The 21,473-nt window shown below is 39.7% G+C and overlaps 1 protein-coding gene across 4 annotated transcripts in view; it reads left to right on the forward strand.

The window, feature by feature from the left end:
• The window catches only part of SMG1 (SMG1 nonsense mediated mRNA decay associated PI3K related kinase), a 92,567-nt gene that overhangs the window by 6,329 nt on the left and 64,765 nt on the right, over positions 1–21,473 (forward strand). For 3 of the 4 annotated variants that reach the window (XM_019666897.1, XM_019666900.1, XM_019666898.1), the window contains exons 2-3: positions 19,360–19,523; positions 20,250–20,405. In XM_019666897.1, coding sequence (XP_019522442.1) covers positions 19,360–19,523; positions 20,250–20,405 — 320 coding nt within the window. Of the gene's footprint in view, positions 1–15,178; positions 15,237–19,359; positions 19,524–20,249; positions 20,406–21,473 lie in introns of all 4 variants that reach the window. The other variant, XM_019666901.1, reaches the window with a different exon arrangement.

A 21,473-nucleotide genomic window follows, 5' to 3' on the forward strand; every position in this document is an offset into this window, starting at 1 on the left:
GAGGGCAGTGTCACTGGCCCTCATATGTGGGATCCGAACCGGGGCCCTCTGGCGTCCCAAGCCAGTTCTTAACCATCGCGCCACTCTGCTGGCTCCACAATGACTTTTTTTAGTTGGGTTACACTCCTGCTGGTGCCCCCCCCCCAAAAAAAAATAAAACAAAACAAAACAAAAACCCAGTGGAGTGTACAGGTAAAATTTGCCTTACATTTTTTTTTGTAGAGAGGAAACCTTTGAGTATTATCTTACGATTTATTACCAACTTAGTGGTTTCTGAGGACTGATAACCGCATCATCTTCAACACATTTCTGTGATTCCTCTTTTGCTCTAAACATACTTACTTGGGATAGCTGAAGATCCCTGTGAAAACAATTTCAGATGGTGGGTCCGCTGGTAACGTTTGCAGGCATATGTCCTGGAAGACAGACTAGCGCCTATGCTTGGTTACGTTTATTCCTACGGGCTACAGGGTCATGAACCTTCCTCCACCCTCCAAACCTCCTGTTGACACCCTTGAAGGCTGTGCCTTAAGACTTCTGCCCTTCTTGATCTGTCCTCTCTGAATCTTGCAACAGGTCTACAGTGAAAGCTAACCGATTGATCTCTTGTTCCCCAACTGTGGGTTGTCGGAAAAGTCATGACTTTTTTTCCCCTACGTTTTTCGTTGTAAAAATGCGTCATGACTTTTCCGACACCCCGATAGTTTAGGTCCTAAGGGCTGAGCCCGAGCCACACTCTCCCTGCTTCCGCGTCATGTCTTACCCTGCAGCAGTGCTCGAGGGCCTTTGCTTGCTCTGTTCTTGCTGTGTGGCTGCTGCACAGCTTGCTCTTCTCAGTACTTGACCTGGGGTGCTCTCCTGCTGCCTCAGCCTAAAAGTCACCCCGTCAGTGAGAAGCAGCATTCTCTAATGCTTCACTGTGTTTTTCTTCATAGCACTTACAACTACCTGGAAATTTCAAGTGTGTCTTCCCCAGGAAAACATAACCTTAAGATGTGCTTGCATCTTGTATAATCATTTATTTTACCTCTGTATCCTTCTTCCCTACCTCAGATAGTATACACTGTATCTTATGTACATTTCTATTTTCTTCCTCAAGGAAATACATGAAAATGGAATTCTGCAAGTTTGTTTCTGTACTTGGAGTTAACTCCAGAGTTAAACACTGTTATTGTAGGAAGCGTTCTTGAGGGGAACCCTTCCTTGTGCTGCTGCGGGGTTAGCCTGAGCCTGCAACTTCAATGAGCTGATCGAACAGGCTCAAAGGGACAGCGTTTTGTTCTGGCTGACCGAGGTGGCCGGATCTTTTACGGAAGAAAGAATATGGTCATTTAAGAGTTATAAGCTCTATCCATCTTAAGAAAATACCTTGCTCTCAAATTTTTTGTCTCTGCTGTATCTATTTGTACATTCTTTAAACCATCTAATCACTAAAAAGTTAAGCCCTGGGTTGAGCTTTCTGGCGTTCCGTCAGAATGGCCTGAGGAAACAGACTTTGCCAGTTGTATGCCTGCTGATTGGGGAATGACTGAAACCCACATTTTCCAGAATCAACAGATTTCTAAACAGTGAGTTACTTCTTTTATATTAATCTTCATAGCCTTTCAAAAGAAGAAATTGTATTCAGGTCAGAAATTATTCCTTTGGATGTTAATGTTGTTCATATTATAGTTTATAGCATGTCTAGGACCTCGAGTTTATTAAAAAACCTTTCACAGACTTTTTGCATTTATTATGTAGAAACCTTTTTTCATAGGAGGTTCTGGTGTCAGAATTACAGATTGGTTTTTGGTATGGAATTTCCTAAGTGATGCTATTTCCTTGTTTATAAAAAGAGGTACTACTTTTTTCCTTACCCTTCTTATCATAATAAAGAACCTCAGCAGGGCTCTTATAGGTCCACAGGATAATTACCAATGGCTCTGCAGTGGCCCGAGGTAATTGTATACTCATGTATATGTGTACAGATTTAAAAACAATTGTTAGTCACTAGATCTTTATTTTGGGTGGCATCCAGTGTATTAATACCTTTTATGTTGATGAGGGGAGAGGCTCCACTGATAAGCCCGCCTTGGACTTTCTAGTGACATGTAGTTTTTCCTCCATGTTTGACAGCAAGGCAACACCTTTTACTGAAGTTCTATGAATTTAAAATTTCCCCTTTATTTAAATTTATTAAATGAAAACTTGCCTTTACTTTTTAGCATTTTAATCTTCTGATTTTAACAGATGTGTGCGTTTGAAATTTCTACTTCCATCTTGGAATATTTAGTTCGTTGAAGCAATCCATGACTGTTGCTGTTCAGCCTCTTGAGGGTCCCTTTGGTTTATATTCTTGATAATATGAACCCTGGAATTTTCTTGTCTGAAATGTAACTTTATTTCCCGACTGTTTGTTTTCATTCTAACCCTGGAAATTCAGATTCATTGCCTTAACGACAGATTCTCTGTTGGTGTAGGGGCTAAAAAATATTTTTCTGAATTCTAGCTGGGCTAATAATCAAATTAACAGAGACAGATTAACAGGAGAAAATCAGATATTTATACATGTACATGGGGGATTCACATGAGCATGACAATTCCAAGGACAGTGAGGCAAAATTGGGTATTTATGTCATTTTGGACCAAGATGCCATGAGGGCAGTGGTAGCATTTTAAAGGAAGTAGGAAGTTTACAGGTGGCTGAGGAAGAGCGGAAAGTACAGGCAGGTCAATTCTTGCTTCCGTGGGATGCAGGGAGCGACCTGGCTTCCAGGCACTGCTTGGTGCCTTCCCGTCTACTGTATTTCATTCAAATCAAGCTCAGGCGAATAAGCTAAGATTTCTTTTCTGGAGCAGATCTTTTTCTCATCTGAATCTCTTGGACAGGAAATATTCTGAGTCTTTTGTTTCTTAACAACCAGCTTAAAATCAGTATCCCAAGAGGAAAACTTCAGTCCCCTTCATTGGCTTCCTGAGATTTGCCAGAATTTAGACAAAATCTTATTAATTTGAGTAAATATGTCCATTTATGGGCCCTCTTGATAGAATGGGGCTGTTTTCTGATTAGATGACTGAAAAGATCCAAAGATGCTCACCAGTATCACATGATACAGCAGAGTTGACTTAATGTGTTTCATCGAAAAGAAAAGATATCCTGGGTTTTCCTTCCTAAAAAGATCCATGGGTGTTCTCTCTCTCTCACTCTCACTCTCTCAACTTTTTTTTTTCTTTTCTTTTGGTCTTTATATTCTTTGGATAAATGTGAAGGAAGCTGAAAATGTAGCAAGTTTCCCAGCAGTGGGACTATAAAACTTGATATTTGGTGTTTGTTAGGTCTAAAAGAATTTCTTAAGACACAGTCGTCTTGTTTTTGAAGAACTTGAGTTAGAATTCTGACTGTTAAAAGTGATTAAGTCTCTCATTTCTTGAAATGTTGGTAACATTTTAGTGCGTGGTGTCTTGTACCTTTTCGGAAAAATAATTGAAATTAGAAATGAATTTAGGCTTAATAAAGGTTGTGTGTAGGGGGTAATCAGTCGATTGTAAAACAAAGTTTTGTAAAAGAAGCCTTTTATTTAAATGGCCTATCTTGTATAGTTAACTATAATGCTAACATTTCCTATGTTTTTATCGTAATCTCATTGAGGATATAAAAATTACACCAAGAGGACTGTTCTCCCCTCTTTGAGCCCATTTAAAAAACCCACTTTCTGTGTTAATAGAATTGCATTGGAGAAGTTAGAAATAGAAGCAGGGTGTTTTAGATTCCTCTCTAAGGTGTATTTATTTTTAGGAATGTGTGCATTTTTAGTATTGACCCTTCACAAATATTTATCTTAGGAGAGGCTGGTGTCATGAAAATAGCAGTGGACTGTGAATGGGAAGACAAAGGTCTTTTGTACTGGCACCACCAGCTGTCCCTCCAAGGAGGTAATTCTTGCCTTCCTAAGCGGTAGGGGTAAAGGGTTAAAGATGAGGTTGGAGAAAGTACTTTCAAAGCGTTCAAGTGCTACACAAACACTATAGATGTTACTGTGTCTGAACCAGATTTGGAATTTTAAAGAACCTCCCTCTTTTATCTCTTCCTCAAAACGTTTTAGAATTTGCTGCACATACGCACACACATACTCTAGTTCAAATTTCATTTTTCTGTTGTGTGTAGTAACTTCTAAAAGTTCCATAATTTCATAAAGGGTATTTATGTCAAGTGTCTTAGAGGATATATGAATGAAAGCTCATGATTGTTAAATTTCTGTTAAGTATGGCACATGACATAAGTGATACTGTTCATTTGCGTACTTAGAAATATATTGGTGGAGATGCAGTTAACTGCTCTCCAGTATAATAGTGGTTTTCTTTCTACATTTTTTACTATGCTTCCATTAGGCTATAAGCCTGTTTCAAGCTGGCTAATGAGGAATTTGTAGATATGCATCATTCTTTATTTTTCTTCATATCTTTTTATTCACACTCGAAGAACTTGATACCAGTTGAAAGTGTGATCCAGCAAAAATAATCTTTGTGACTATTTACATACCAGGGGTGCCCAAAAATTGTATGCGAGTGGCTACTTGGGTCAGCATTGCTCAAGCAGTAGTTCACCATAATCAGCAATGTCTGGACGCTGATGGGAACCACTTTGAGCACTTCTTGTAATTGCAGAAGTCAAATATGACTGGTATTCATCTTTTGTTATCGGTATAAATACAGTTTTTTTCCTTTCTTAATATGTGTATACATTTTTTGGCACCCTCTGTATTATTGGAGGGCAGGTGCAAATGGAATTCTATAGAGAAAGGGTGGTTAAAAGGTAGCTTGTACCATGCTGAACTTTTATTATATAGTTGGAATTTAAGAACTAGTCTTAAAAGAGCACCAGTTGAATGCTTCATTGCTTCCCCCACCCCCAGCCTAGTATATGTGTGCATATGTTTGTTTTAGAGGGAGTAGGGAGAATGAACCTGTGGAATCATGAACAGGATATATATACTCTGCCGGTGTAGTAATGTGAAGTACTTAAAAAAAGAGAACCACATGTATCCTCTAAACACAGATCAGAATTAATGAAATTTAAAGTATGAAGCTGTCATGAGATTTTGGTACTATTTTAAATTACAGCATGATAAATTTACTCAAAATGGGTAGATGATGTTTACTAAGGAACTTTGTATCCGGAAACACTGATTTTTTTTTCTTTTGTTGTAAAAGGGAATTATAACAAGTTCTTATTTTAAACCACTTAAATCAATCTGATAGAAGTGTGTTCTGTATAAAATGTAGCAAAATAAAAAGCTAGGATTTGTACAGACCTTGTGGGTTTAAAATGGCTTAAGTGATGATTTTGAACTGTTTCATAGCTTTCTTAAACTTAAGACTAAATACTTTAAATACCTCAGTATATTTATGGCTGCTGATGAGCACAGTGGAGGCATTGTTTCCTGTGTCTTGATCACTGCTAACTAGTATGTTTCAGTAACTACCAAAACTGTCTTCATTTAACACATTTTCCTACAGTTAGAATAGTGTGATTATTCTGAAAAGTGTCTTCCTTTCCCAACGATTTGATTTAGGAGACCTTATCTTTTCAGATTTATCTATGAATCCTTTTTTATTTCTATATGTTTAAGTAGTAGGAAATGACTGTTTCAAGATCAACCCCCACTTCCCCCAAAAGAGATGCCATGCTTAAGTAGAAGGGTTCACCATACATATTTTACCTCTGATTACAGATAATATGTTTCTTTACCAGTTTGCTGTTTAACAGCATGTTTTGTACCTCAGGATACCTAAGGAGATAGGTCCTATAGGAGTTATTGGGGATGTTGAAAGGAATCAGAGTCCATTTAAAAATTTACTTGCTGTCTTAGTATAAATACATTAGTTAAGTTAGAAATAGAACCTGAGTGTTTTAGATTTTTTTCTAAGGTATATTTATTTTTTAAGAAGGTTGGGATGAGGGGGTCATCTTATAATTTGAAAACTCCCTAAAGATATTTCTAGTAATATTGCCTTTGTTGAGACTCACTGGTGTAAAGTATGAAATTCAGTTAAGTGTCTTTTCCATCATTTAACTGTGTTACGTGTGAAGGGATGCATGGTAGAATGTTGCTGTTTTGATGTCCCAAAACCTTGACTGTGCCCAAGATTTGTAGGGTGTTCCTTACCATTGTGGCAGTGTAGTTCGTGCCTAACTTGGTATTATTATAGTTTTCTTTAAAAGTACCTATGTCTACATTGCATAGCATTTATTTCTTTTTAATGCGTTATGAGTGATTTTTGGCAACCCCATTTTCTTGACCAGTCTCACCTGTAAAAAAAAAAAATAGTGGTAATCAAGTTATTCGTTACACGGTACATTTATTTTTAAAGGCAACCACAGTGCTTTTTAATATTAGTTTTAATGAGAAGGTTTAAAATATGTAGTGGTTAGAGAATCTCACAAGCATGTCAGTCCCTTGGGGATATGCTTGCGTCTGTTCGCTAGAGGAACTTTATCAGAATAACTCTACAGTTATTATTTGCCTGTTGTCAAGACTTTCTAAAGGTGGTTGCACCCATTTCTTATATTAATTAATGAAACACTCTGCGTTTTCCTGGATTATAGAGTCCCATTCTGGTTTCAAGACTCTTCCTTTTAGGGTTCCTGTAGTGTTCAGCTTAGTGATTCTTGATCTCTGTCCTAACGTGCTGTGTTTGGCTTTTAACTGAAGAGCCCAGGGGTGGGACATGTTTCTTTGTAGCCTTTGAGTCGTTTTGTTCTTCCTCTGCTCCCTAGGTCAAGGAGTAAAAGATTTCCTTTCAATCTTGGCCATTTCCCAGGCTGAATGGGATGTCTCTAAAGTACTTCCAGGACTTGCTGACAAAGGGGAAGATAAGCGATGCAGATGGGAGCTGAAGCAGGGTTTCTTTTTAAGGCTGTAAGCTAGCTTGGGTTAAAAATAAAGGCCTGGAAAAAGTGAGTCAAATGAATGTGGTGCCTTAGATTCAGGAACCTTTAGGTGAATGATTATTTAGCATAAAATTATTGTTGTTAAATACGGAACACTGGATTCACATTTGTATTGGAGATCAAAAGCATACAGGTTTTATAACTACCAATATTCTTAATATGAATTGATGCCAGATGAGGTACAGAACCTCAGAATACTTAAGTACTTAAATTAGCAGTGGACTTCACGTCCCTGTCTCAGCTAACGATTTTCTGATTTCACAAGCCTTAGTGCCTTCACGCTTTTAATTTTTTTGCATCGCCTCAGTGGTTAGTGAGTAAGAATTCAGCCACAATTTTGAAAGCTATCAAAATGGGTAGGCAATAAAATATTGAGAACCATAGTGCCTTTCCTTTTAAAAACTATTAAGTGCTACAAGACTATCAGTTTTTTCTCAGGCATTGATAAGGAATAAGATTTTCTATTTTACTAAAAATTTAGACCTTTTAATTATCAGTGTAGGTAACAATTGTCTTACTGGTATGGTGCACGCTTTCGTTTCTGTACCTTGACTAGGTTAATCCTTTTGGAGCCGTCAATTCCAGCTCTTCTTAGGCCTGGTTAAGTGAATTCAGACACTAACAGTTTTGGTCCAGTGGAACGCACAGTGACTTTAAGTTAGAATGGCTAAATATGGTAGGCAATACAAGACAAGGCTTGCAATACTGAATTATTAAAAATATGTCAACAGTCTCTTATCTTTTATGACTTTATTGTAAAGAAATGTACTTCCTTTAAAATCAGGTTTATTGAGGTATAAGCTACATGCTGTATAGTTCTTTGAGTTTTGACATGTGTGTGTGTGTGTGTATCATGACCACCACAATCAAGCTATAGAATAGTTCTGTCATCCCCCAAATTTCCTTGTGCTGCTTTATGGTCAACTACTACTTCCAGCGCAGTGGAAACCACTGTCTTTTTTTCCCTGTAGTTTGTCTTTTCAAGAATATCAAAGTTTTTTGAATTGTAAAGTGAACATAAAATTTACTGTTTTAGAAGTCAGTGTTGTTAGATACATTCACCATATTGTGCAGCCATCAACACTGTCTAGTTCCATAACTTTTCATTGCTGTAAATGGAAACCCTGTACCCAGTAAGCAGTCACTCTGTTTTCCTCTCCTCCCAGCCAGCCTCCCTGGCAATAACAGATCTCCTTTCTCTGTGGATTTGCCTCTTGTGGATATTACATATAAATGGAATCATACAATATGTAACCTTTTGTGTCTGGCCTCTTACTTAGCATAACCTTTTCAAGGCTCATCATATAGCAGGTATCAGTACTCCATTCCTTTTTATGGTTGAATAATATTCCATTGCATAAAGATATACCACATTTTGTTCACCCATCCTTTGATGGACATTTGGGTTTCTGCCTTTTGGCAACGGTGAGCTGTGCTGTAGTGACATTTGCATACACGTTTTTGTTTGAACACCTGTTTTCAGTTCTTTTGGGCATATACCTAGGAGTGGATATGCTGGGTCATGTGGTAATTCTATGTTTAACTTTTTGAGGAACCTTCATACTGTTTTCTAAAATTACCACCAGTAGTGTATGAGGGTTCCAAATCCTCACATCACTAGTTATTTTTCATTTTTAAAGAAAATCATGGCTGTCCTCGTGGGCACGGTTTCTTATTGTGGGCTTGATTTGCATTTCCCTGGTCACTAATGATGTTGAGCAACTTTTCTTGTGCTTATTGGCCATATCTTTGGAGAAGTATTTCCATCCACGTCTTTTGCCCATTTTTAGATTGGGTTGTTTGTCTTCTTGTTGAATTGTAGGAGTTCTTTATATATTTTGGATACCAGATTCTTATGAGACATATGATTTGCAGATATATTCTCTGCTTTTGAGAGTTGTCTTTTTACTCTCTTAAAAGTGTCCTTTGATGCACAAAAATAAATAAGGTTTTTAGAATGCATATTAAGTAGATAAATTCAGGATTTATGTAATGTAATGCTGAAGCCAGCCCTTTCTATTTCTGGCTTTTTTGTATTCAGAAAAGTTACTCTTAAGATCATATGCATAGACAAAATTTTAGTTTTGGTAGTCTTCATTTAGAAGACACACTTTTTACTTAATTTGAGCAATGATAATAGTCATCTTCTAACAGTTCCCTCCCTCGCTGCATGCTGCAGCCACTGCCTGTTCTCTTTTCCCTGTAAAAGCTGTGTGACATAAGTTAGTACACCCTGCCTTCAGCACTAGTATCTCGAACCAGTAAGCAGAGTAAAGCTAGTGTATGACTAGTAAAGTGCAAACTAGTGTTGTACACACTTTAGAGTGCTGCAAGAGTTTGAAGAAGGAGCTGAACAGTGGGCTTTTCCCCTAAAATCACAGCATTTTATATTCCTAATTGGAACTTACACAGACTTACAGTTCTGTTCTTTTTAGAATAAATTCTTAGAGAGTTGGAATCATCTTAGTTCACCTTTTGGAGTTGTTAACTCTTAATGTTCTTGTTGTAAATGATGAAGAAAATATTGTTTTTAATAAAACATTTTGGAGAGGAAATGTGGGTTGCAGGTTGAATCTTGAAGAAAAGTTAGTATTGGGGACTGCACTCCAGGGTCAAACGAAAAGCCTCACTTTTGAGGATAGGCAACAAATAATTTATATGCCATCTGAACAACAAGGATACAGTGATGAGCAAAACCGACAGGCCCCTCCCTGCCTTTCTGATATTTACAGTCTCCTGGCAGAACACATTAAACGAGCTTTTCAAGTGGTGTAAGAGCTAAGGGAACCGTTAGGCTCTCTGGTAGGGACTCCTAGCCAGTTCCAGGGCATCAGAAACTTTCCATAGGAAAGCTGAAGCTTGGAAGATGAAGAGAAGTTAGGTAGGGTCGGCAAGGGACAAGGACAAGGCTGATCCGGGCAGACGGGCAGAGCGGGGGATTCTTTCCAGGGCCTGAAAGAGCAGGATGATGGGGCACAGAGTGTAAAAGCGGGGTGGAGGGGATAAAGACTTAGCTGAAAAAAGGGACGTGAGGTACTTAGGATGATAAGGGGAGTGGGAAGACATCACATTTGTGCTTTGTAAGAATGATTTTTACTACAGCGTGGAGAAAGGTGGGATAAAGTTGAGAACTGGAGGTGGAAACATATGTCTGATCAAATAGTGCCATTTATTACAGAATAGCTAATGATGGTACCATTTATTAAAATGAGGTTTCAGGGAGGAAAGGAGCCTGTTGTATTTGAAGTGTTAGAACATTGAGTCCATTTTTTAAACAGTTGGGTAGATAGGGGACCTCAGAGTAGACACCTGTGATGGAGCCCTAGATTTGCTAGTCAAATGGCACACAGGTGACAAATACAGTAAAACCTTGGATTGTGAGTAACTTGGTTTGCGAGTGTTCCGCAAGGCGAGCAAACATGTCTAATATATTTTAACATGGTAAACGAGCGATGCCTTGCAATATGAGTGGTTTGTTTCCAGAACGAATTATGCTCGCAAACCAAGGTATTACTGTACTGCCATCAGCAGGGATTGAAGGAGAGGACCAAGGGAGATGAGGAACTCCAAGCTGTAGGGATTTGGCAGAGGAGGCTGAGCAAGCCTTCAGAAGCTCCTGAGAAAAGAGCCAGAGAGGTGTGGAGAAACAGAAGTAGCATCCCTGAGCCAGAGGCAGGGCAGAACCCAGTGACCTGACATTCTCAGGATCTGCGCACAGGGTGCGTGGAGGAATTTTCCGCAGCGGGTTTCATTCAGCTCACCCCACTCCTCTGCCAGGCACCTCTGTGCAGGCTGCAACCTGCTCAGTCCCACTCGGCAGCCCTGTGAAGCCGCTGAGAGGAAGGATGTGTAAGACGAGGCCTGACCTGTAGCTTGGATTTAGCAACCTGGAGGTCAGAGTTGGTGTCGCCAAAAGTGATGGGGTAGAGATTCGTCAGCGAGGAGCCAGTCGAGCTGAAGAAATGGGAGTGGGGAATAGAGACAACCCGCAGTTTGCCCGTGGAGAGTGAAGGCGCACAGCTCGATGGAGGAACGTGGGATTGATGATGATTTTCTGTTTTGGTTTTGGTTTTTTAAAATGTTTTTGTGTTTTGAAAGGGGAGAGATACCAGAAAATTTTGCCTGTTTAAGGAGAGGATTTACTTTGGTGCAAAAGGTAGGCTCCACAGAAGAAAGAGTATTTGAAAAGTTCAGAGATCGAAGTAGATGAAATTCTAATCAAGGCCTAGAATTGGGTGCAGATGTATTATGGTATCTTGTTTTTTTTTCTTGGTGAATAGAGAGAGTGTGTGTGTGTGTGTGTGTGTGTGTGTGTGTGTGAGAGAGAGAGAGAGGGAGGAGGAATGAGAACATGGTCCGGGGTGGGGGGTTGGGAGAGTATTCTGGAATCTGGAGCAAACAGGGAAGGCCTGGATGCTCGTAGAGATGGGGAGTGAACGCCGGCTGCCCTGGGAATGTGGTGCTTCCTGATGGGGGATGGAGAATTGATAGTTGGGTTTTGCCAGATTGGCATGAGGAAATATTAATGGAGGTTAAGGGGATTGGCAAGTGTTGCTGAAATGACCATGAAATCTAAGCTGGTTAAAGAAGGACGTGAAGAAGGAAGACAGTACTTGGACTGGGAAAAAGCAGAGACAGTCACTGGAATTGAAGTTAGTCAGAACACTTCAGGGTGGTGGTGAGCAAGGCGAGTCAACAGTTGTCAAGAGCGAGCCATCAGAGGCATTGAGCAAGAGGAGCTGAGAAGGGTGTGTGGGGTTTGAGAGACATGTAAGCGGGCCCAGGGGACCTGCCTAGTGTGGCAGGAACGGTTTCAGTGTAGTGCTGACAGTGGAACCCAGATTACAGCCAGTTGAAAAGTGAGGTAAGGCAAAGAAGATACATTTTTCTCAAGAGATTCAGCTGTGAAGAGTCTAGACCAGTGGTTCTCAACCTTCTTAATGCCGTGACCCCTTAATACAGTTCCTCGTGGTGGTGACCCCCAACCATAAAATTATTTTCCTTGCTACTCTATAACTGTAATTTTGCTACTGTGATGAATCGTAATGTAAGTATCTTTTTGTTTTCCCATGGTCTTAGGCCACCCCTGTGAAAGGGTCGTTCGACCCCCAAAGGGGTTGCGACCCACAGGTTGAGAACCGCTGGTCTATAGACAGTTAGGAGGAGAAAGGGTGGTAAGATTTGGATTATTTTGAAAGGAAAGACTTGAGAGTGCTCATATGTTGATGGTGTGATAAGCAGTAGGAAAGTGGGAGAGGTAAGGCGTACCTGAGAAGGGGGGGTTGTACAGATGTACAGATCAGAGGGCTCCTGTAGATACAGGGCTTCCTTGTTCCATTGTAGGGGGCTAAGGGGAAGAAAGGCTGTGTGCACGTGGAGTGAATATGTGGGTTTATTGGAAAGAAGTCGGCAGGCAGTGGTGGAGTGGTGGATAAAGTGAGACAGAACTGAATTTGAGTTCTTGCTCTGCCTTTTTTTGTATGCTGTGCAACTGTAGGTCAGTTATGGAATCTCAGTTACCTCATCTGGAAGATGGCAACTGATAGGATTACGCTAAAGACTAAAGGAGATAATAAGTGATGAGCAGCTTGGGTTAGCTGTCTACCAGACTTGGTGGGAGCTCAAAATGACTAGCTCTTGTTGAGAGTGCTGTAGAATGGCTTGTATTTGCTGTGAAGCAGAATCTCTGTAAAGGAAGGAGTGCAGAAAGGAAAGGAGACCGGGCCAGGGAAACGTGGGCAGCAGCGAGGAGCCAGTTGTGTACTCATAGTCAGAGCTGCGTGGGGGTGTGTTCTGCAGCCTGTTCTCTGAGACAGCTGTGCACATGAGCAAAGGTTAAAATTGGATGGAGCGCCCGCCTAGAGTTACTTGCTTTATCTGTCTGTCCTGGTGAATTTGATTAGGGGTCTCACTAAGAGGGTGTTTAGATTCCTTGGAAGGGAAATAAGCTACCGCAATTCCTCGAATAATGTCATTTTGTTATCATGTTGATGAGATGCCATAGCTTCTTAGCTCTAGTTTATACCAATTGGAACTGGTTTTGTTACGTCATTTGGCTTAAAGTTGCAGAATCTATCAGTGACATTAAGTGAGGCCTTACTGTACTGAAAGTCAATTTTTTTTTTTTTTAAGCTGAGCCATCCTGCCACCTGTTGGCAGCTGTTGGCAGCTCACCTCGGGCCGGGAATCCAACTGGCGACCCTGTTGCTCAGTGCTCACACTCTTGAGTGAGCTCTTCACCAACTGAGCCACTCAGCCGACCCGAAAGTCAATTCTTTATTACGTTTGCTAACCATGTTTTTTTAAAACAAAATTTACAACCTTAAATTTGGGGTTAGAGTATATTCAGGGATTTTAAATATAGGTACAAATTAGAGGGGGTGTGCTTCGTAAGTCCACCTGTACTTCTGATGCCAGCTGTGAGTTTGGAGGACCCCAAGACTTTTTTAGGTTGGGGAATTCACCAGAAGGACTTACAGGACGCATTGAAAGCTGTCATACTCGTGGTTACATTACAGCTCATTACAGCTGAAGGATATCGATTATAATCAGCCAGGCGTAAAGGCGCATGGGGCAGAACCCAGGAAAGTCCACTCCTGTTGTCTTCTTCCGTGGCGTGATGAGCAGTATTGCTTTCCTGGTGTTGATGTGTGACAGCATGCGCAAAGCACTGCCAACTGTGGAAGCTTGCCCAGCCCCGATGTCCACGATGGACCACCCCCATGGCTGAACTTCCTTTCCAGCCCTTCCGGAGCTCGAGGAGATCCATGTGACTCAAATCCCCCCCATAAATCACATTGTTATACTTTCTGGTGTGGCCTAAAGCCCCCCGGTGAACAAGAACATTCTTATTAGGCATGACGTTCCAGGAGTTTAGAGGTTACCTTCCAGAAGCCAAGGGCAAAGGCCAGACCTGTCTTTGGGCAAGGCGAAATTCTTACAATTCTACAGTGGTTAAATGTGTTTTCATATTTGGAGTCTACAGTGGCTATTTAGTTGAGAGTTTGAGTAATGATTAAAAATTGGTTAACAAAGAACCAATGAATAGATAATTAAGCTTTGGTATCATAGACACTTAATACTTAAGTAGCTAAGGAGGTTTCATCAAGAAATTATATTAACTGTTCGTATTTTAGTACCACACAACTGATGTAAACTCACTTATAATTTGGATGTGATAGTTCAGTTCTGTCTTATTAAATTTGAACTTAGTGTTTTCTTCTGTGAGAAGAGTTTCATGTAATGACGTCCCTGAGCCTCCCTGATGAACTTTTCAGCCCTGGACTCAGAGTTTAGAGTAGTGTTTCTGATGTGAAAGGGATGTCCACAAGGCCCAGGGTCAGGGCTAGTTTCACCTTTTCTCTTGTTCCTCATGAAAGCATGTCTGAATCCAGGTGAGTAAGAGACATCACAGCGATAACCTGGCATTTATTTCTGAACAAGGTAACTCGTTTTCAGGCGGTATAACTGTTAGTATGAAAACCTCATGGCATATGTGATAGTGATGCTGTCTTTGAGCACCATTGCTTTAGAGAAAAAGTGCATTCCTACCTCATTGGCTTTAGTGCAAACCTCATTTCCTGGTTGGTACCATTACAAATTAGATCTCACCACAAGAGCACAATCCCTTAATAATAAGCCTAGTTAAAAACAACTCGAAGCAAAATGATGCTTATTCCCGGGGCACCCCTGGCTGTGGTATTTGCATCAAGTCATTTCGGGGTGCTTTATGGAAACGCTTTCCGATGGGGAATTCCCTGACTTTATACTTCCAGAGTGGCTCTTTTTCTTTTTCCTTTTCTTGTTCTTTATAATTCTTAACAAGAACTGGACTACAAGACGGCATTTAGCCAGGAGATACTGTCCCCTAACCCTAGGTGGATTGTTGATTTGAGGTCTGAGGATTTGGGTCGCTCAAAAATGAATGACCTCCCAGATTTATTGCATTTTCTGTGTACGGAGAATAGGTAAATAAAAAGGAGCGGTAACTACATTTGCATGTGATTTGTATGTTATAATGAACATTTAAATTCTTTTGTGTACTAAACAGTTTTTGGTTGCCACCTTGAGCCTCTCTATCCTGTAAGGCACCAGGTGGCTTTCCATCTCGATTTTTGTTTCACCACGAAACCTAGACGCCAGAGTTGGACTAAAAGCACCTAATTCATGAATGATATTTGCTTCATGTTTGAACAACAAATGTTTTAACCCACTGCCTTCACTAATATTGTAACTACTGTCTTACAGATTGACTTGATGCAAAACATCACAAAGGCTCCATATTATACAGTATGCGATTTTTGAGGTATGAGCTTTAGAAACTTACCTCTCATGTGGCATGTACATCAGGCTTTAACTTCAGTTTAATCGTTTTGGGGAAATTTATGCATTTCTTTTTTTTTCCTCTCTCTCTCCATAATATTTTTAGAGTATTAAAGGGGCTGTGGAGATATTTTTGGATCCTTGGTAGGATTCTTAACAGCTACATTTTCTTTTTATCACTAAATTGAGACACTAATTCTGGCAGATGATAGCTTTTTCAGCCCTTGTAATGGAGCTTACCATTTGTGCCTGCCTCTTGAGTTCAGATCTGCGTTTTCTCTTTGTGCCTTTGATTGCCTCGTTTGAAGTGCTCATTTCTGTTCTTTAACAGTTTTCTGTTTATTGGACTGGGATGATCTTGTTTATGCCAACAGCCGGATGGTGACTTTTTTTGAGACCCAAGCAGCCTAGATATTATAAAATAGAGATTTCGTGTAAATGCTGAACCATTTTGTGCTTGTGGGTTCAGAATACCTATAACTTGAATTCTGGTTGGCAATGTCTTAATCAGTTTGTATTAAAAGAACGTGGCAATTAGGGAGTTTTTAGACAGTTCTGAGACAGTGGTTCTGCCCTGGTTCATTTTTTGGCTATATGTATTTCTGAAATCCCAAATTCTGGGGGGGAAAAAATCTTGGTGGTCATAATTCATGGAATTTTGAAACCTGTGTTTCTATTCTAACAAATTGGGAAGTTGCTCCTGATTTTTTCAGTTTAGTTTGAAATAGAATACTTCCTAATTCAAAATGGATTTGTTGGTAGCAGGAGATTGCTTAATTTTCTCAATGAAGAACTTAAAATCAGCTGCTAGATATTGAGCATAAAAACTTATTTTGATGGTCTTCATATGCTCCTGAACTGCCTACACATTATTTGTTAGACTGCAAACCTTGAGTTTATTTAGAATTATGGTCATATCACTTGAGCATTCCCTGTAAGCTAAGTATTTCTTAAGAATTTATTATCTTATTTAAGCCTCATAACAGCCTTACATGTAAGATAGGTATTGTCCCCATTTTATGCATGAGAAACTGAGGCTTGGAGACTAGGGACCTTGTGCAAAGTCACCCACCTTCTCAGTGCCGGAGCTGGGATTGAGCCCAGATCTTTTTTAAAACCTGTATTCTTTGCTGCCTGTGCGCATTGCTGTGCCCCCAGAAAATGATACAAGTGGTAAAGGAAGTATATGTGATCGATAAACATAATAAAACCAGGAAATTCAGACATTTAAATATTGGTGAACTTATAATAGTTATCTTGGTGTTTCAGAATTAGTTTATTTTATTCATTAATTTCCTAACAGCTCACTCTTTCCAGGCTCTGTTAGATGCTATACATACAGACAAATTCAAAACCTGTTAGAAAAGCTCATATATTCTCTTTTGTTTTTCAATTCTCTTTCAGAAATTGGCAGTATGTTATGGATTATTATTATAGGTGACTAATGTACTACTTTTAGATACATGGGGAGTGTCTTAACATTCGTTTAAAAAAGGTCTCACGCTCCACTTAGTGTTAAAGTTACTTAGATGCTTCTAGACTTAGTAGACTTAGAAAATATCCTCATAAGTTTTGCCGGAAATTCCACAGATTTTTATTTTTCCATATGTTGGAAGAACTGAGCTTTGCCTCTCAGGTAGTGAAGCCTGAATGTTTGAAGAGGATACTCCATTATGGAGCCGTAGCTGTTTTAGTATGCTAGGGTTACGGAATTTTATCAAGTTTCAAATTGAGAGCCTTTAGGAATAATTTAGACTTGTGCCACTTAGGTTGAATTGGACCTATAGCCTCTATTCTATATTGACAATGGTCACAGTAGGTACAGATCAGGGTATCGGACTGACTGAACCTATGCAAATTGTCATGTTTAGTATTTTTTGGGTGAGGGCAGTGAAAGGATGATAAACTCTAGATGAAATATATTTACAGACACTGCAGTCATTTGTACACATGGGGGAGAGGCACAGGGGTTGAGGAATCGATTGGTTTCTGCTCTTGCCAGTGTCCTTAACTTTTCCAAATATTGGGTTGTCGGAAAAGTCATGACGCATGTTTGCAACAGATGGCATTAGTTCATTTTTTGTAGTACTAGTGTCATCTGCATCTATGTTACTATGTCATTTGACAGCTGACAGTTCTAGCTTCATTCTAAAAAAAAAAATTTGAGCGATTTGGTTGAGTTTTGGAGATTTTACAAGTTGAAGATGGAAGACCAAACTGTGCATTTTTGCATAATTTTACTGTTCTACTTCCATAAAGGGAAGAACGTGCATCAAGCTTGTGAAAAGTTGCATCAAGTTTACGGTGACAATGCTCTACAAGAACATCAGTGCCAACGATGGTTCACGAAATTCCATGCTGGTGATTTTGATCTCAACGATGCTCCTCGGTCAGGGAGGTCCACCGAGGTTGATGACAACAAAATAAAGGCATTGATCAAGTCAAACCCACGTTACATGACACGAGAGATTGCAGAAACATTGAACATCCATCATTCAAGTGTTCATGATCACCTGAAGAAGCTGGGATATGTAAGCAAGCTCGATATTTGAGTTCCACATGAACTCAAAGAAGTTCATTAGACGGCGTGTATAAACATCTGCGACATGCTCATTAAACGTGAGGAAAACGATCCTTTTTTGAAGTGACTGGTGATGAGAAGTGGATTGTTGACAACAATGTGGTGTACCAACGGTCTTGGTCCCAACATGGTGATTCGCCTCAAACGACATTGAAAGCAGACATTCATCAGAGGAAGGTTATGCTCTCAGTGTGGTGGGATTTTAAAGGTGTCATGTTTTTCGAGCTCCTACCAAGGAACCAAACAATTCGAATGTATACTGTCGGCAATTGGACAGTTTGAACGAATCCATCATCCAGAAACGTCCAGAGCTTCTTAATTGTAAACGAGTTATGTTCCATCACGGCAACGCGAGGCCACATACAAGTTTGATCCCCAGTCAAAAATTATTGGAGCTTGGATGGGATGTGTTGCCACACCCACCATACTCGCCTGACCTTGCACCATCAGACTTCCACTTGTCTCGCTGTCTTCAAAACTCCTTGTGTGGTATAACGTTCAATTCAGATGAGGCTGTAAATCAGCACCTTGTTCAGTTTTTCACAAATAAAGACAGGTCCTTCTATGAACAAGGAATTATGAAGCTCACTGAAAGATGGTAAAAGGTTATCAGACAAAACGGGCAATATATCATTGATTGATCTTTGTTCTTTATATAAATAAATGACCTTTGAAAAACAGCAAAATATGTCATGACTTTTCCAACAACCCAATAATTATGGGTTCAGAAAGGTGTTTTCAGTAAGTATCAAATTTAGCTTTGTTGGATTCCTGGTACCTTTTATTTTCCTCACTTTTTAGAATTTTAATATTCTTTATAGTTAAGGAATTTTCCATGAGGTCTTCACTATTGCAGTTTATTAAAATAAACTTACTTTGCAACAAATGTGTTCTTCCTTGTATCCCACTGACCTTGCTTTCAGATACCATTCTATAATTTTTTCCCCACCAAATAATCAATTCAAGTGGGAGAGAATGCCACATTGCCATGAGGCGGTACTTTAAAAATAACTTGGTAACACACTGCCCCTGCCTGATAGGTTGCCAGTCTTTTTTATTTTTAAGACTGATTTTCCCACTGATTAACCCTCTCTTGGGAGGAGAAGAGCTTAGGACGAATTATTCCTTTTATCAAGTCACATGAAGAGAATCCTGGACCAGGGTGACAACTGTCCCAGTTTGCCCAGGACTGAGGGAGTTCCTAGGACATGGGACTTTTAGTGCTAACACCAGTTGAGTCTGAGCAAAATGAGATGAGTTGGGCAGCTGATCCTGGGAGTTACTCATATTTCTAAATGGGTCTTCAGAATAGTCGTCGAAGAGCCGAAAAGCTGGCATTTCATCCACTGACAGTCCCTTCCCAGTTGAGACATATTAGACACCAGAGGCTTATTTGTCATAGTAATGATTTTTTTAAAAATCAAAAAGGGAGAGAAGAGAGAGGCTTGTATAAAAAAAGATGTATAATTTGAGCTGCTAAAATGTTCATTTAAAGTTCTAACTTTATTCTCTTCTCTCTTTACAGAACTGATAGTGCATCAGCCGACCCAGATAATTTAAAATATTCTTCATCCAGAGACAGGGGTGGGTCTTCCTCTTATGGACTGCAACCTTCAAATTCAGCTGTGGTGTCTCGGCAAAGGCACGATGATACCAGAATCCACGCTGACATACAGAATGACGAAAAGGGTACATATTTCCTTACTGGTAGAGGCATGTTTTTTGTTACTTTCTTAACCTGCCCACTCCTCTCTTTCCTTTCTCTCCCTTTCCCACCTCTCTCTTTCTTCTAATATGTTCAGAATAGAAATATTTTATATTTATATATAAAATGTCAAAGAAAACAGCAGTTTATAATAGGACTACACCATGGTGCAGAGGAAAGAAACCTTGAACGTAGAGCTATGTGGTTAAAAAGATATATATCTGTATCTATCTGTATCTATCTGTATCTATATTTATATCTCTATATATCTATATCTAATTATATATATAGATAGATATAGATAGATATAGATATAGTTATTATAGATACATTAAATACAGTGCTGTTTTTGAAACTTTATAAGTATACCCCTTAATTTTTAAAAATTTAAATGTTCATTTCATATATATACTACATAAATGCAGTTTCCTTGCCCCCCCCCCCCACAGTGTTATCACTAAGGCTGAAGTCTCTCTCGACTACCACCTCTCCTCTAGATTGCTAAAAAGTGTTTATAAAGTGCAAATCTGACTTAATTTTTTAGTGTTCGTTTCTCTTCTTCCATTGAAGTACTAAAATGAAATAAAAATGATTTCAGAGCAGGCAGCTCAGAGGAAGGGTAGGAGAAGCAGAGACTGGTTGGGCTATCAGGAATTCCCTGAGCGAAACAAAGAGCCTTGCTAACATCATGTGCGTGTCACTGTTTCTAGGTGGCTACAGTGTCAATGGAGGATCTGGGGAAAATACTTATGGTCGGAAGTCGTTGGGGCAAGAGCTGAGGGTTAACAATGTGACCAGCCCTGAGTTCACCAGTGTGCAGCATGGCAGTCGTGCGTTAGCCATCAAAGACATGAGGAAATCCCAGGGTAAGGCCGGCAGCCCGGGGGCCAGACACAGGCCTCCACCGAGACCTGCCTCCCTTCTCCTGGACGCTGCACTACTTACTAGTATCTTGCGCATGCGTGAGTTGCTTTGTTTTCTCTGAGTTGAAAAACGTGCAGGTGATAATTTGTTGCATTTCTTTTCCTGTGAACTATTTCTTTAGAGTAAATTCCCATTTAGAGTAAATTCCCACAATTAAGGTTTCAGTACTTTTTAGAAGAGAATTCTCTTAAAATAAGATTAGAGGACTGGATGAGATTTTAAAGAAAAGGTTTTCCTGATTATTGTGGATACTGAATGTATTGTGTATAGTGGGCTCTTTCTGCAGCAAACCCTTGATTTAGGGCCGTGACGGGTGTGGGTGTAGATGGACTAGACCCTTTCTGAGTTAAATACATGGGCACCACTTACTGCCACATGATACAAGCCTTGCTGTGTAGTGAAGGCCCTGAAAATTGAGAGGATTAGCGGTAATGATCACTGTTCTAAAAGGGAAATTTATTGTATTGGGAAAGCTGAGCATGAAAACAAGATTTCTGATGTATATACTTTGTTGGGTATAATCACTCTGGACATTTAGTTTATGACTGTTTTTTTCCATGGGGTTTTTTTCCATGAGGTAGGGGTGTGTGTGTGTGTGTGTGTGTGTGTCTGTCTGTCTGTCTGTCTGTCTCTGTCTCTGTCTCTGTCTCTGTCTCTGTCTCTGTCTGTCTGTCTGTCTTGGAGAACATCATTGTGTATGCAGCTTTTAAATCATTGCTTTTGGATACATTCTCAGAAGTGGAATGCTAAGTCAAAGGCTATACTGTTTCTTAATAGTGTTGGAAGTCTTAGCCTTACTGTGATAGAGACTAGAAAGTGACTCAGGCTAATTTAGTCGTCTCCTCACAGGCTCAGTGTTATGAATTTTGCTTGTAGCAGAATTGGAAAGCCTAGATTTCTTGTCTGGTGTCCTGATGGTTTTATTCAGTATCCATCTTTACAGAAATACTTTATGGGATAGGGATTTTAAAAACTCCTATTCCTTTTTTCGTATGTTGTAATTTCTTTCA

This window comes from Hipposideros armiger, unplaced genomic scaffold, assembly GCF_001890085.2.
Source record: "Hipposideros armiger isolate ML-2016 unplaced genomic scaffold, ASM189008v1 scaffold_480, whole genome shotgun sequence".
In the NCBI taxonomy this organism is placed as follows: Eukaryota; Metazoa; Chordata; class Mammalia; order Chiroptera; family Hipposideridae; genus Hipposideros; species Hipposideros armiger.